Genomic DNA, 14,014 nt, shown 5'->3' with positions numbered 1-14,014 from the left:
ATGAAAGAAAGGCATATAGTCATTGATCAACTGCATGTCTTCAATTTAAGAGGAAGAAGTGATTGTGTGATACATGTGAGTCCTCCTATAGGAGAAGAGGAATCAGTGTCACATATGAGCAGGCAAATGTGATCAGATTGATATTTTAGAACTGTTGTGGGGAACATCCAGCCTACAGGCCATGTAAGCCCTGAGAAATAATTTGGTCTGGCCCTGCCAAGGCATTAGGAGTGAGTTAATTAAATGTTTGACCAAATATAACAAGCTAATTTTAAAGTTGATAATTTTGTATGGCCCACAAATAATGATATAAATATCCAAATGGCCCTCAGCAGAAAAGAGGTTTCCCACCCTTGTCTTTTTGGGCTGTGTTATGGAAGATGGATTTAGCAAGGGATGATGCCACGTGTGAAGGCAGGGGAGACTGGTTGGAGAGCATTGCCATACTCAAGGCAACAGAAAATGTTGCCTTGAAATAAAGTAATGATAACAGTGCCAGGGAAGAGCCAGTATATTTAAGGCATAACTTAAAAAGTCATGTCAGTACAACATTTGAAGAGGGCATGTATGTGAGAAGAAAGGAAATAAAAGCAAAAACAATGCTCAAAAGTTTTGCTTGAGTGACTAGGTGGAGATTAATACCATAACCAAAATAGGGAATTACAAAGGAGAAAATACGTTTCTGGGAAGAAGTTAAGTTCCAGTTAGGTATACTGCGTTTGAAGGACCCTTAATATTGATGTAGGCATCTGTAGAACAGTTCTAGTGGCCATGAGACCCCTGCAACTTAATTTTAGGCTACAGTTTCTATGAACTTGATTTATCCTTTCTTTTAATTTCTAACTTCCAGCAATTTCTCAAAATTATTCCTAAAGGCATAATTTCCTTTTTCACAATACCATAATATATTTATTCCTTTTAACATGTAAAATTTCTTTATTAAAAAGATTTGTGGCACAAGAAGAAATATAAGATTTATCCCATCACCTTAATTACTTTTTCTTGGGGGCTGTTTCATGACTTTTAATATTTCCTCAAAATTGATTATTTAAAATGTTTTTAAATGCTAGGGATGGATGAATCCTGAGGACTACTACTATTTAAGTGGCAGGTGAGTTAATAGTCTTAGAAAGGGTGACCATAGAGGTAGAAGGAAAACTATGTGGTGGTGGTTTCAAGTTAAGGGTGAAGCAACTAGCTTGAAAGGAGTTGAATCAACTACAATAAAAAAATGGAAAAAAATCAAACACTTGGAGGCTAAATAGCATGCTATTAAACAATGATTGGGTAACCAAAGAGATCAAAGAAGAAATAAAAAGCATTCTGGAAACAAATGACAATGAAAACACAACAATTCAAAATCTATGGGACATACAGTGAAAGCAGTCCTGAGAGCTCTACATGCCTACCTCAAAAAACAAGGAAAAATGGTAATAAATTATCTCACCCTACAACTTAAAGGATTAGAAAGAGAGCAACAAGAAAAGCCCAGAGTAAGCAGAAAGAAGGAAATAATAAAGATCAGAGATAAACGACATAAGAGACCAAAAAAAAAATACAAAAGATAATAAAACCAACAGCTGATTCTTTGAAAGGATAAACAAAATTGATGAACCTCTAGTCAGGCTCACCAAGAAACAAAGAGGGAGGACCCAAATAAACAAAATCAGAAATGAAAGAGGTGAAGTAACAACTGACCCCACAGACATACAAAGGATTATAAAAAAAACTATATATATCCTGGCCTGTGGGGATCGGGCACAAACCAGCTGACATCCCCTGGGGAGTCCTGGATTGCGAGAGGGCGCAGGCCAGGCCGAGGGACCCCACCAGTGCACAATCTGGGCTGGGGAGGGACTGCGGGAAGGCTCAAGGGTGTGTCCAGACCATCTCGCCCAGTCCTGATTGGGGCCGGCTGGCCGGGGAGGAACCACAGGAGGGCTCCAAGGCATGTCTGACCCATCTCGCCCAATCCCGATCGGCCGGACCCAAGCAGTAGCTAAACTACCAGTCAAAGCATCTGCCCCCTGGTGGTCAGTTCATGTCATAGCGACTGGTCAAATGGTCAGACACTTAGCATATTAGGCTTTTATTATATAGGATACTACAAACAACTTTACTCCAACAAACTGGACAACCTAGATGAAATGGACATATTCCTAGAAAAATACCAGCTTCCAAAACTCCATCAGGAAGAATAAAAAAACCTAAATAGGCCAGTAACTACTGGTGAAATTGAAACAGTAATCAAAAAACTTCCAGCAAACAAAAGCCCTGGACCGGATGGCTTCACAAGGGAGTTTTACCAAACATTAGAAGAAGAACAAAAACCTATTCTCAGATTATTTCAAAAATTAAAGAGGAAGGCACACTTCCAAGCTCTTTCTATGAAGCCAGCATCACCTTAATCCCCAAACCAGATAAAGATTCTACAAAGAAAGAGAATTATAGGCCAATATCCCTGTTGAACTTAGATGCTAAAATCCTCAATGAAATTCTAGCAAATCGGATCCAGCATTACATTAGAAAGTTCACCACTCCTGTTCGACCTAGTACTAGAAGTGCTAGCCATAGTGATCAGACAAGAAAAAGAAATAAAAGGCTTCCAAATTGGAAAAGAAGTAAAACTGTCATTATTCACAGATGACATATTGCATAGAAAACCCTAAAGAATCCATCAAAAATTAGACTTAATAAATGAATTCAGCAATGTAGCATAATGCAAAATTGACACTCAAAAATCTATGACTTTTTTATACACCAAAAATGAACTCACAGAAAGAGAAACAACAAAAAAAACAATCCCATTTACCCTTGCAACAAAAATGATACCCAGGAATAAACTAAGGAGGTAAAAGACCTGTACTCAAAAAACTATAGGACGTTGGAAAAAAATGAGATAAAGGAATGCATAACCAAATACACAGTGTTCAGGGATTGGTAGAATCAACATCATTAAAATGTCCATACTACCCTAAGTAATCTATAGATTCAATGCAATCCCCATTAAAATACCAATGACATATTTCACAGATATAGAACAAACTCTCCAAAAATTCATCTGGAATAAAAAAAAGACCTCGAATAGCTGCAGCAATCCTGAGAAAGGGCAAAGTTGGAGGGATCACATTACCAGATATCAAGCTACTGATATATTACAAAGCCACTGTTTTCAAAACTGCCTGGTACTGGCACAAGAACAGACATAGGCCAATGGGACAGAATGGAGAAACCAGAAATTGACCCAAGCCATTATGTTCAGTTAATATTTGACAAAGGTGGCAAGAACATACAATGGAGTCAAGACAGTCTCTTCAATAAGTGCTTTTGGGAACATTGGACAGACACATGCAAAAAAAAATATGAAACTTGACCACCAACTTACACCATATGCAAAAATAAACTCAAAATGGATAAGTGATTTAAACGTAAGACAGGAAACTGTAAAAATTTTAGAATAATCCATAGGCAGCAAAATATCAGACATATCTCCTAGCAATATGTTTACTGATACGTCTCCTAGGGCAATGGAAACTAAGAAGAAAATAAACAAATGGAACTACATCAAAATGAGCTTCTGCACAGCAGAAGAAACATCAACAAAATACCAAGAAAGCCCACTGCATGGGGAGAACATATTTGCCAATGTTATATCCCATAAGGGCCTAATCTCCAAAATTCATAGGGAACTCGTACATCTTAACAAAAGGAAGATAAACAATCCAATAAAAAACCAGGCAACGGACTTAGACACTTTTCTAAAGTGGACATACAGAAGGCCAAGAGATGTGAAAACATGCTCAAAGTTATTAATCATCCAAGAGATGCAAATCAAAACTGCAGATACCATCTCACACCTGTCAGAATGGCTATCATCAACAAATCAATAAATGACAAGTGCTGGCGAGGATGTGGAGAAAAAAGAACCCCTGTGGCCGAAGCCGGTTTGGCTCAGTGGATGGAGCATCGGCCTGCGGACTGAGGGGTCCCGGGTTCGATTCCGGTCAAGGGCATGTACCTGGGTCGCGGGCACATCTCCCATGGGAGTTGTGCTGGAGGCAGCTGATCGGTCTTTCTCTCTCATCGATGTTTCTGACTCTCTCTCTCCCTTCCTCTCTGTAAAAAATCAATAAAATATATTTAAAAAAAAAAAAAGAAACCCTGTGGACTGCAGACTGGTGAACCCACTGTGGAAAACAGTATGGGGTTTCCTCAAAAAATTAAAAATGAAACTCCCATTTGACCCAGTAATCCCACTTCTAGGACTATATCCCAAAAAATCAGAAACACCAATCAGAAAGGACATATGCACTCCTATGTTCATAGCAGCACAATTTACAATAGCTAAGATTTGGAAACAGCCTACGTGTCCATAAGCAGATGAGTGTATTAAAAAACTTTGGTACAACTACACAATTGAATACTATGCTGTGGTAAAATAGAAAGAACTCTTATTATTCACAACACATTAGGTGGACATGGAGAGAATTATGCTAAGCGAAATAAGCCATTTGGAGAAAGATAAATATCACATGATTCACTCATTTGTGGAATATAATGAACAACATAAACTGATGAACAAAAATAGATCCAGAGACAGATGCGTAGAATAGACCGTTAAACTTCAGAGTGAGGCAGGGGAGTGGGACGGGGAGTAAGAGATCAACCAAAGGACTTGTATACAATGCATATAAGCTTAACCAATGAACACAGACACTAGGTGGGTGAGGACATGTGCTGGGGAATAGGGTGGTTGGGGAGAGGTCAATGTGGGGGGAAAAGTAGACTTATGTAATACTTTAAACAATAAAGAATTTAAATCTTAAAAATGGAGTTTAATATAACAGGATAAATGCCGTTGAAAGGTCAGTTCAAATGAAGTCTGACTTGGGGTGCTGAGCACACAATACACTATAGATTATGTGTCGCCCACCTTGGGACAAGTCTGAAGGGTTGGCTCAACTCCAGGGCTCCTTGTGGGGTCCTGAGACCTTTGTGGGGACTCAGCTTCTCCTGCTCCCAAAACCTGCATCCTTCTACTCCCTTCCACATGTTTTTCCCAAGGCCATTTCCTAAATGACATCTTGCACCCTAATCTCCTGTGTCCGCTTCCAGGAAACCCACTGGGTTAAAAGGTCCCGCAGAAGCTGCCTGCGGACAGCCGCGTCGTAATGACTCCTACGTCTCCAGTAGCTCTCACTGGGCAGGGCGTATTGTCGATGCTCTAGAACAGTAGTCGCCACCTCACTGGTGGTCCATGAGGTCCGAAAGGTTGGCGACTGCTGCTCTAGACTATGCTTTTATTTATTTCCCTATACTTTCCTCTTGGAAATATTTATTTACTGGACTAAAAGTATGGCTATGTTATCTATATTTTATGTCTGTTGAATTAGCCATGACTGTGGAAAAATTGTTAGGATAGATTTATACTACTAGAGGCCACTGGATATGAGGAAAGGGCGTAAAATGGTAGAGGCAGGATTTATGTTTCTCAAAAGAACAGGTGTTTATGCTTGTGGAGAGATGGGTAATGATCTCACAGCATTTGTAGGCACTAACTCACTTCCTGATCGAGGGTTTATGAAATGGTGAGTAAGCAACCCTTATCTGAGGAGGTTTCAGGGAAGCCCCGTCTTTGGAGAAGGAATAGATATACCATTTCTATTGTCGGAAGAGATCAAAGGGAAGTTTTCAGTGAAGAAGACATGTGAGATGCAGGGGAGTTTGTTTACTGTGGAACAAGGAGGGCCCACAGAGGAAAAGTTTGAATGGGAGTAATAATATAGCTAGCTGCAGGGTTTTCACAAGAGTAAGTCCAAAATATTAATTGATAGAGTGGCAGGAGCAGGAAGGACTGGGTAGTTCCCTGCCTGTCTGGGGTTGGCCAAGGCTTGGATTAGTAGGATGTTAAGTCAGGAGGGTGGCACAAGCATTAATATTAAGTAAATTGAAAACACCAGTTAGGGAAATAATTTTAAGAAAAAATGAGGTCCAAAATAATGGGCTTCCAATTCCACTACTAAGTAACTTGTGATGTCATTAATAGAAACATTAGACACAGAGAAGAGAAAAGCAGGTTACAATTTATTGTTTTAAGTACTGTCTTTCAGCTGAAATAAACTGCATAACTTAACTAAACCTTCTAAATCATTTCTATGAAAGTATCTTCTCAAATGAGAGTAGTAGGGGAAATACAGTGAATGGAAAGCCTTATTTTATAGCTTTATTAAATCAATATGGTAAGTAATTATTGGATTGTGGATATGAGATCCTTTTTTTTAATTAAATCTTTATTGTTCAGATTATTACATTTGTTCCTCTTTTTTCCCCCCATAACTCCCCTCCTCCCAGTTCCCGCCCCACCATCCGCCCTCACTCCCCACCCACTGTCCTCATCCATAGGTGCACGATTTTTGTCCAGATGAGATCTTTTAATACTTTATTGATAATCAGTGATAAGTTCAATGCAGTATTAGTTCACTTTGTACTTCAAACTAAATTTTTTTATGAGGTTTAAAAGCCATGCTTAAAGTTTTATTATGTATATATAAATTTGTTTTTGCAATCTATACATTGATACTTTATAGAAAAAATGGTGAGTACTTATTCAAAAGAATTGCTAGATATGTATTTGCTTTAGGATTATTGAAAATTAAATGTTTATTTTCTTTCTGTAGTCCAAACCCCTGATACCTCTTCAAAATGAGACTGATTCAGAGACCCAGAAAATGGTGCTTACTAACTACATGTTCCCTCAGCAGCCAAGGACAGAGGATGGTAAGAATTTAAGAATGTCTTTTCTTTAAAAAAAAAAAGAAGAAGAAGAAGAAGATGTATTTACAAGACCTAGGAGGAGTGTACATAGAGGATGGGCAAAGGGGAAGTAAAAAGGGGGTAGAAATGGGAGACATCTGTAATATTGCCAACAATAAAAAATATATTAAAACAAAATAAAATAAGGATAAAACAATAATACTGGTAAATCACAGCAAGTTGTGAAGTGAATTTTAAGTCTCTAAGACTTACTGGTTTGAAGGGAATTTGGAGAATCCTATATAATAAAAGGCTAATGTGCAAATCGACCAGTGAAATGACTGGTCACTGTGACATGCACTGACCTCCAGGGAGCAGATGGCCAACGCAGGCGCTGCCCCTGGTGGTCAGTGCGCCCTCATAGGGGGCTCACAGCTGGCGAGTGCACCGGTTGTGACAGGAGTCTCTCCCGCCTCCTCAGCAGTCGAACATCCCCCAAGGGCTCCCATGCTGCGAGAGGGCACAGGCCGGGCTGAGGGACGCCCCCCCCCCCCCAAATTTCTTGCACTGGACCTCTTAGTTGGTTAATAAAGTTCTCTGAAATGGGATAAGAAAGCAATGTCTCAGGGTTATAGATAGTGGAATTTAGAGGTATGTCCATATAATATACTTCCTTAAATGATTCCTTGAAATTAAACAACAAACATCTATTATGGATCTCTCTATTCTAAATCACATTTAGGTAAATGTTGGGAACTCATGTTAAGTCTTATGTGATTAGAATTATTAAACCAGGAAATATTTTGTTCACTTCTGTTGTTGGTTGTAGAATTAACACTATCCTTGGATCTATACACTAGGTAAAGGTAATCTGTAAAATTCTGAGTATAAATGTTACTTCTTCTAAGTTCTTAATTACATTTTGCCAAGAAAGGGGAAGATACCAATTACTCTTGGTCACAAATGTTGTTCAACAATTAGGGCATTAAAGCCTTTGAAGTTAAGGAGCAAATTGTTTCTGTATATGTTGTACTGTGTGTGTGATGTTTATTATATGTGGCACTTAAAAATGTAATTTTTATGTATTTTTCTGAAATCAGTGAGCATCTTTATGACCCCAAATTAATTATAAATTATCTCTTAATACATAGAGACACTGAAGAAAAAAATCAGTTTTAATTTTTAAAATAGACCATAGGCAATTTAAATAAATACTTAAGCCTCAGTTTTCTTATCTTTTTTTTTTTAATATATTTTATTGATTTTTTACAGAGAGGAAGGGAGAGAGATAGAGAGTCAGAAACATCGATGAGAGAGAAACATCGATCAGCCGCCTCCTGTACATCCCCCACTGGTACATGCCCTTGACCGGAATTGAACCTGGGACCTTTCAGTCCGCAGGCTGACGCTCTATTCACTGAGCCAAACCGGTTTCGGCTGTTTTCTTATCTTGAAATAATGATAATAGCATCTGTTTTGCAGGAATTTTGTAAAAAATGAAAAACACTGATTATAAAGTGCCTAGCACTATGACAAAATCAATTTGCCTGTTATTATTCTTACATTGTTTTGGCAGGTTTAGTACACAGCTTTGAAATACTTAAATAGATTAAAACTAAAATATTTTTACTTTTGTTCCATAACTAGTGATAAATAATTAGAAAACTCATTTCTTCACTCTGTTAATTATTTGTTGCTCTTTGCAAGAAGAAATAAAATATATGCATTGATAAGTTATTTTGTGGGTATATTTAATGAGATTTATTTTGATGAAACAAATGTTTAGCTTTGGAATTGAATTAGCAAGTAATAATTTTTCATTATTACTCTAAAACATAGTGGATTTTTTGTTTGTTTTTCTAGTTATGTTCATATCAGATAATGAAAGTTTTAATCCTTCATTGTGGGAGGAACAGAGAAAACAGCGGGCTCAAGTGGCGTTTGAATGTGATGAAGACAAAGATGAAAGGGAGGCACCTCCCAGGGTGAGTGTTCTTTCCTCCTTCAAATTTGAAATAGATCTGCTGATACTTACTGGGTACTATATACCCACTAGAGGCCCAATGCATGAAATTCGTGCAAGAGTAGGCCTTTCTTCCCCCACTGCTGGCACCAGCTTCCCTCTGGTACCCAGGACCCAGGCTTCCCTCGCAGCCCAGGCTTCGTCTAGAAGGTCGTCTGATCTAATTAGCATATTATGCTTTTATTACAGACTAGAGGCCCGGTGCACAAAAATTTGTGCACTGGCAGGGGGGAGGTGTAGGGTGGGGGCCTGTCCCTCAGCCAGACCTGTGCCCTCTCACAGTCTGGGACCCCTTGGGAGATAACCACCTGCTGGCTTAGGCCGGCTCCCCGGGTGGCAGATGGCAGGCCCGGATCCCGCTCTGGGTCACAGATGGCAGGCCCTCTGTCGTGCCACCCCACCTCACTGCCCACTGCACATGGCAGGCCTGGTGGTCGGTAGGGCAGGGCAGGCGGATCACAATCAGCTCAGTGGGTGATGGGGTGGGGCATAGGGCGGGCAGATCACGATCCGCCATGCCCCGCCCAGCCAGCCGCTGGGCTGCACACATGGACTGCAGGTGCAGCGGGCAGCGGGGCGGGGCACAGGGCAGGTGGATCGCACACGGACTGCAGGCCTGGCGGGCGGTGGGGTGGGGTGGGCCGCTGGGCTCCCTGGAGGAGGGACGGACATAGAGGTTGAACAATCTGAGCGCTTCCTGGGACGGAAGAGAGTAACCTTGGCACATGGCAGGATGGTATTTCCAACCAAAGGGGACAGGAAACAGTTCAGTACACAGTATCAGAACAATCCACTACACACTTAGGAAACCCGCAGAGTTGGGCTGCAGGTCCCGCCGGCCGCCAGGCCGCGCACACGGACTGCAGGCCTGCCAGCCCCCGCACCGCACACACAGACAGCGGGCGGTAGGGCAGAAAGGGGCATGGGACAGGCGGATTGCGATCCGCCTTGCCCCGCCAACTGCCGGGCCGCCCACACATATGGCAGGCAGGCAGCTTCTGGGGTCACACATGGGCGCCTGGATGGCAGCTCGCGCTGGCGTCTTGTGCTGTCCTGCCCTGCCTGCAGTATGCAAGTTAGCCGCCATCTTTGTTGGCGGTTAATTTGCATATCATGCTGATTAGCCAATGGGAGGTATAGCGTAGGTATGGTCAATTACCATGTTTGTCTATTATTAGATAGGATACTTGTGCTGTTTTGGGACACACAAAGAAATATATTATTTCATTCCTTGCTCTCAAGGCACTCGAAGTTTTACTGATTATGTATCATGTGAAGTAATTTGAGAACAATATAAAATTATGTGATTAAAAGCTAGATTTCATAGTGTATCTAACTATAAGAGAAAAACAGGTTATTGCTTCTTCCTTCCCTTTCATTAATGATATATATTAGGGATAAAGAACGCTGTTATAAGCCTTTTGTTTCTTTTTGGGATTGAGAGTGTTTGTCAGTGTTAGAAGTAACAAATACCAGTTTCCAAGTTACTTAAGGATGTAACTCTTTTTCCTTTATATAAACTAGCTGAACTTCAGAAAATGACAGATTTACCTTTGAAGTGTTTGGTTCACTGCACATAAGACAATATATAAATGTGGGAATTTTATATGTGTCTGGATTAATACCTAGCTGGAAAACATATATGTTTGAAAGACAAGTGATAATGTTGGCAATATCCACACCATATATACCTCAAGTGGAATATGTTTATGCCTGTTAAGAAGTTTTTAAAACAGTGAAATCCATATCTCATCTTTGACTAGTGATAAAACCATACTTTTATTGAGTCTAAAATGCTTTTAAAGGCCTGTCATGTGTTCTCACAGTTGCCTCTATGAGCCAGATATCCAGTGTAATTAAGATGGATCATAGATTGAATTTTGAGGTGTCTTTAGAAATATTTATTCATATTTTAATTTTTTCTTTATTTCTCTAGGAGGGAAATTTAAAGAGATATCCAACACCATACCCAGATGAGCTTAAGAATATGGTCAAAACTGTTCAAACGATTGTACATAGATTAAAAGATGAAGAGACTAATGAAGACTCTGGAAAAGATTTGAAACCACATGAAGATCAGCAAGTTGTAAATAATGATGTGGGTGTGAAGGTTAGAAAACTCAATTCGAAAGAATTAAACAAAACCTACTGTCAAGTTATTTTAAAATATTAAATGATAATTGATATAATTATCATTTTTTTTATACACTAAAATGTACTCCCAATTTTAGGGTGATATTCTCAGCCACTTGAACTAAAAGGTGTAACAATCAGTGAACCTTCCTAATTGGTATTATTACACTTCATTGTGGTTGCAGACTATTCAGATAGGCATGGGACTATCAGCATAAGCTTACAAAACAATTTATTGCCTGAGCAAAGAAGATAATGAATGTCAGAAAATTCATTGTAATGAAAACATGCCCCCTCCCCCGACCCGTAATACTGATTCATTCTAATATTAATTGTAAATGTATTACTATGACATATTGGCAATTCCTTGGGATATTTCAGAAACGTACACAAATCCCTAAATTACATCCCTTTAAGGGACTTTTTTCTCACGTTGTATCACAGAAACAAGTTTTATTGTGTCACTAGAATTATTACACATTTCACAATGAGTAGAAAACAATCTAGCCATTCTGAATTTGACCATGGTGAGCTAAGTGACTCACTCATCACCATCCGCTTTGGCAAGTTCTAAGATGGAATGTATCCTCAGCTAAATAAAGTGTGAAGTTTAATGTGGCTCATGGACTTTTGGGTACCTCCTGTCCCCAAATTCAGCATTTTATCTGAGTGCTACAGATTTCCGTGTTTAAAGTTTTTTTGATTTATCCAGGATAAGAAAACATTAAATTACTTTTAAATTTTCATCTGAACTTTAACACAAGAATACATATAAAGCATAAGGAAAATGAATTCTTTATCTTCTCTTTTACTTAGACTTCAGAAAATACTGCTCCAGTAAGAAGCAAAGCCGATGAAAGAGAAAAATATATGATAGGAAACTCTATACAGAAGACTAATGAACCTGAAGCTGAGACCAGTCCTGGGAATCCACCAGTGACTGCAAATATGAAAGCCTCTGAGAACTTGAAGCAGGCTAATCATGATGATGTTTTTGAGGTATGGCTTTATGATTATTCTGGAATGATCATAGCAACTGATAAGAATGTAATATTTCATTGTTACTAACTGAAGATAGGAGAGACTTCATATTGATAGCAGAAAATAATGCTAATGCATTTACTATTGAGAAATTTTATAATGTTTTCTATAATATCACTCATTTACTGGTTTAAACTTAAATTTTTTGATCCAGTGTACTCAAATATTTACAATGTATTTGAGTTCTGTAAAATATGTAATAGTAATTGCTTTATTTCTATAACTTGAAAATAAAAAGATTGCCAGTGGTATACTCCAATTATTTGGCTTATTTAAGCATTCATCATTGATTATGAAGTATTTTTTTCCTTAAATATCTGAGACATTTTTCCTTAGAGTTTCTTCTGATGGATTAATCAGTGAAAACTGTAGCCTTTTTTTAAAAACAGCTTTATTGATGCGTATAACTCACATATACAACTCACCCATTTAAATAAAGGGTACAATTCACTGGTCTTTAGTATTCTAAAAGTTGTGCAACCTTCACCATAATCACGTTGAGAACATATTCATTACCCAAAAAACAAAGTTCATATTTCTTAGCTACCATCCATTTCCCTAACCCCTAAGCAGTTAGTAATCTACTTTATCTGCCTTTATAGATTTGGCTATTCTTGGCATTTCATTTAAATATAACCATACAATTTGCAGTCTTTTGTAATTGGTCTTTCACTTAGGATAATGTGTTCAAGATTATCCATATTGTAACATGTCTCGATACTTCATTCATATTTTATGTCTGAGCAGTATTCCATTGTAATGGTAAATAACAGACATTTGGGTTATTTCCACATGTTGGGTGTAATGAATAAGACTGTTGTACATATTTGTGTGCAAATTTTTGTGTGGATATATATTTTTTCTTTTGGGTATATACTTAAGAGAAGAATTGATGGATCATATGATAACTTATGTTTAACTGTTTAAGAAACTTCCATTTTTCCAAAAGCGGTTGCACCATTTTACATTCCCCTCATACGCTGCTGGAGGTCATGGGAAATGGTAACCTGTAACTTTTAAAAAAGAGATTCTAAAGGGTTTTTTATTTATATGTACATTGCCCACTATGCGTCCACTAGCTCCAAGTGGCTATTTAAATTAAATTTAAATTAAGTAAATATAATTAAAAATTGAACTTCTCAGTTACACTTGCCACGTTTCAAATGTTCAGTTTGACACATCTAGATAGTGGCTATCATATTGAACCACTTAAATTATTTCTATCATTACAAAAAGTTCTATTGGAAATCACTGGTGTATAGAAATACTGACATTGTGGGTTTCTAAGAGCCTCTATAGTCCTGAAAATTTAAATGTGTTTAAAGCACATCATCTAATGGTTATCCTTTGAGCTTGTATTTACTACAAGAAAAAACTCATGCTTTTGAATGCACTAAATGGGTCACATTATTCAGTAAGTTATATATGTTGAACCTAATTACAGTCTATGAAAAGGTTATTGGTTTTGTCCCAGTGAACTTATTGATCATTTAGTATAATTTCTATGAGTAAGGCCCTATACTGGCAGAATTGAAAAATGGATACATCTACACTAATAAAAAAGAAACATGCAAATTGGTTGTCACTCCACTACGCCCACCAGCCAATCAGGGCAAGTATGCAAATTAAGCCAACAAAGATGGCGGTGGCCACGGAGCTGGAGTGAGCAGGGGGCTTGGGTTGCCCCTGGCAACAGAGGAAGCCAAGCTTGCCGCCTGCCCTGGCCACCGCTGAAGGAGTGGCTGGGGGCCTGGGTCGCCAGGGGCAACCCAGGCTTCCAGTCAGCCCTGGCCTCTGCTCAAGGAGGGGCTCAGAGGCCTGAGTTGCTGGGGGCTACCCAGGCTTCCAGCCGGCCCTGGCCTCCGCTCAAGGAGAGGCTGGAAAAAAAATAAAAGGAGGAGCTGCCCTCCACTCAGGGCGGGGTTGAAAAAAAAAAGGAGGGGCGGGAGCCTGGGTCATGGGGAGGCGTGGCCAGCCTGAAAACGGCCCTCAGTCCCTCACCCAGGCTGGTCATGCCACCATGGGGTGAGGGTCCCCACTGGGAGGCATGGCCCCAGCCATGTG

General features: G+C 39.2%; 1 protein-coding gene across 14 annotated transcripts in view; it reads left to right on the top strand.

Annotated features, from left to right (window-relative positions):
• Positions 1–14,014, top strand: part of ERBB2IP (erbb2 interacting protein) — a 108,273-nt gene that overhangs the window by 68,801 nt on the left and 25,458 nt on the right. For 12 of the 14 annotated variants that reach the window (XM_006762410.2, XM_006762409.2, XM_015563053.1 and 9 more), the window contains 4 exons: positions 6,678–6,777; positions 8,617–8,738; positions 10,713–10,886; positions 11,726–11,908. In XM_006762410.2, the coding sequence (XP_006762473.1) occupies positions 6,678–6,777; positions 8,617–8,738; positions 10,713–10,886; positions 11,726–11,908 (579 nt within the window). The remainder of the gene's footprint in view (positions 1–6,677; positions 6,778–8,616; positions 8,739–10,712; positions 10,887–11,725; positions 11,909–14,014) is intronic. The other 2 variants (XM_006762408.2, XM_006762402.2) reach the window with 1 other exon arrangement.

The sequence above is a fragment of the Myotis davidii genome, unplaced genomic scaffold, assembly GCF_000327345.1.
Source record: "Myotis davidii unplaced genomic scaffold, ASM32734v1 scaffold135, whole genome shotgun sequence".
Taxonomy (NCBI): Eukaryota; Metazoa; Chordata; class Mammalia; order Chiroptera; family Vespertilionidae; genus Myotis; species Myotis davidii.
The sequence above is the reverse complement of the archived record's forward strand: the minus strand, read 5'-3'. Positions and strand labels throughout refer to the sequence as shown.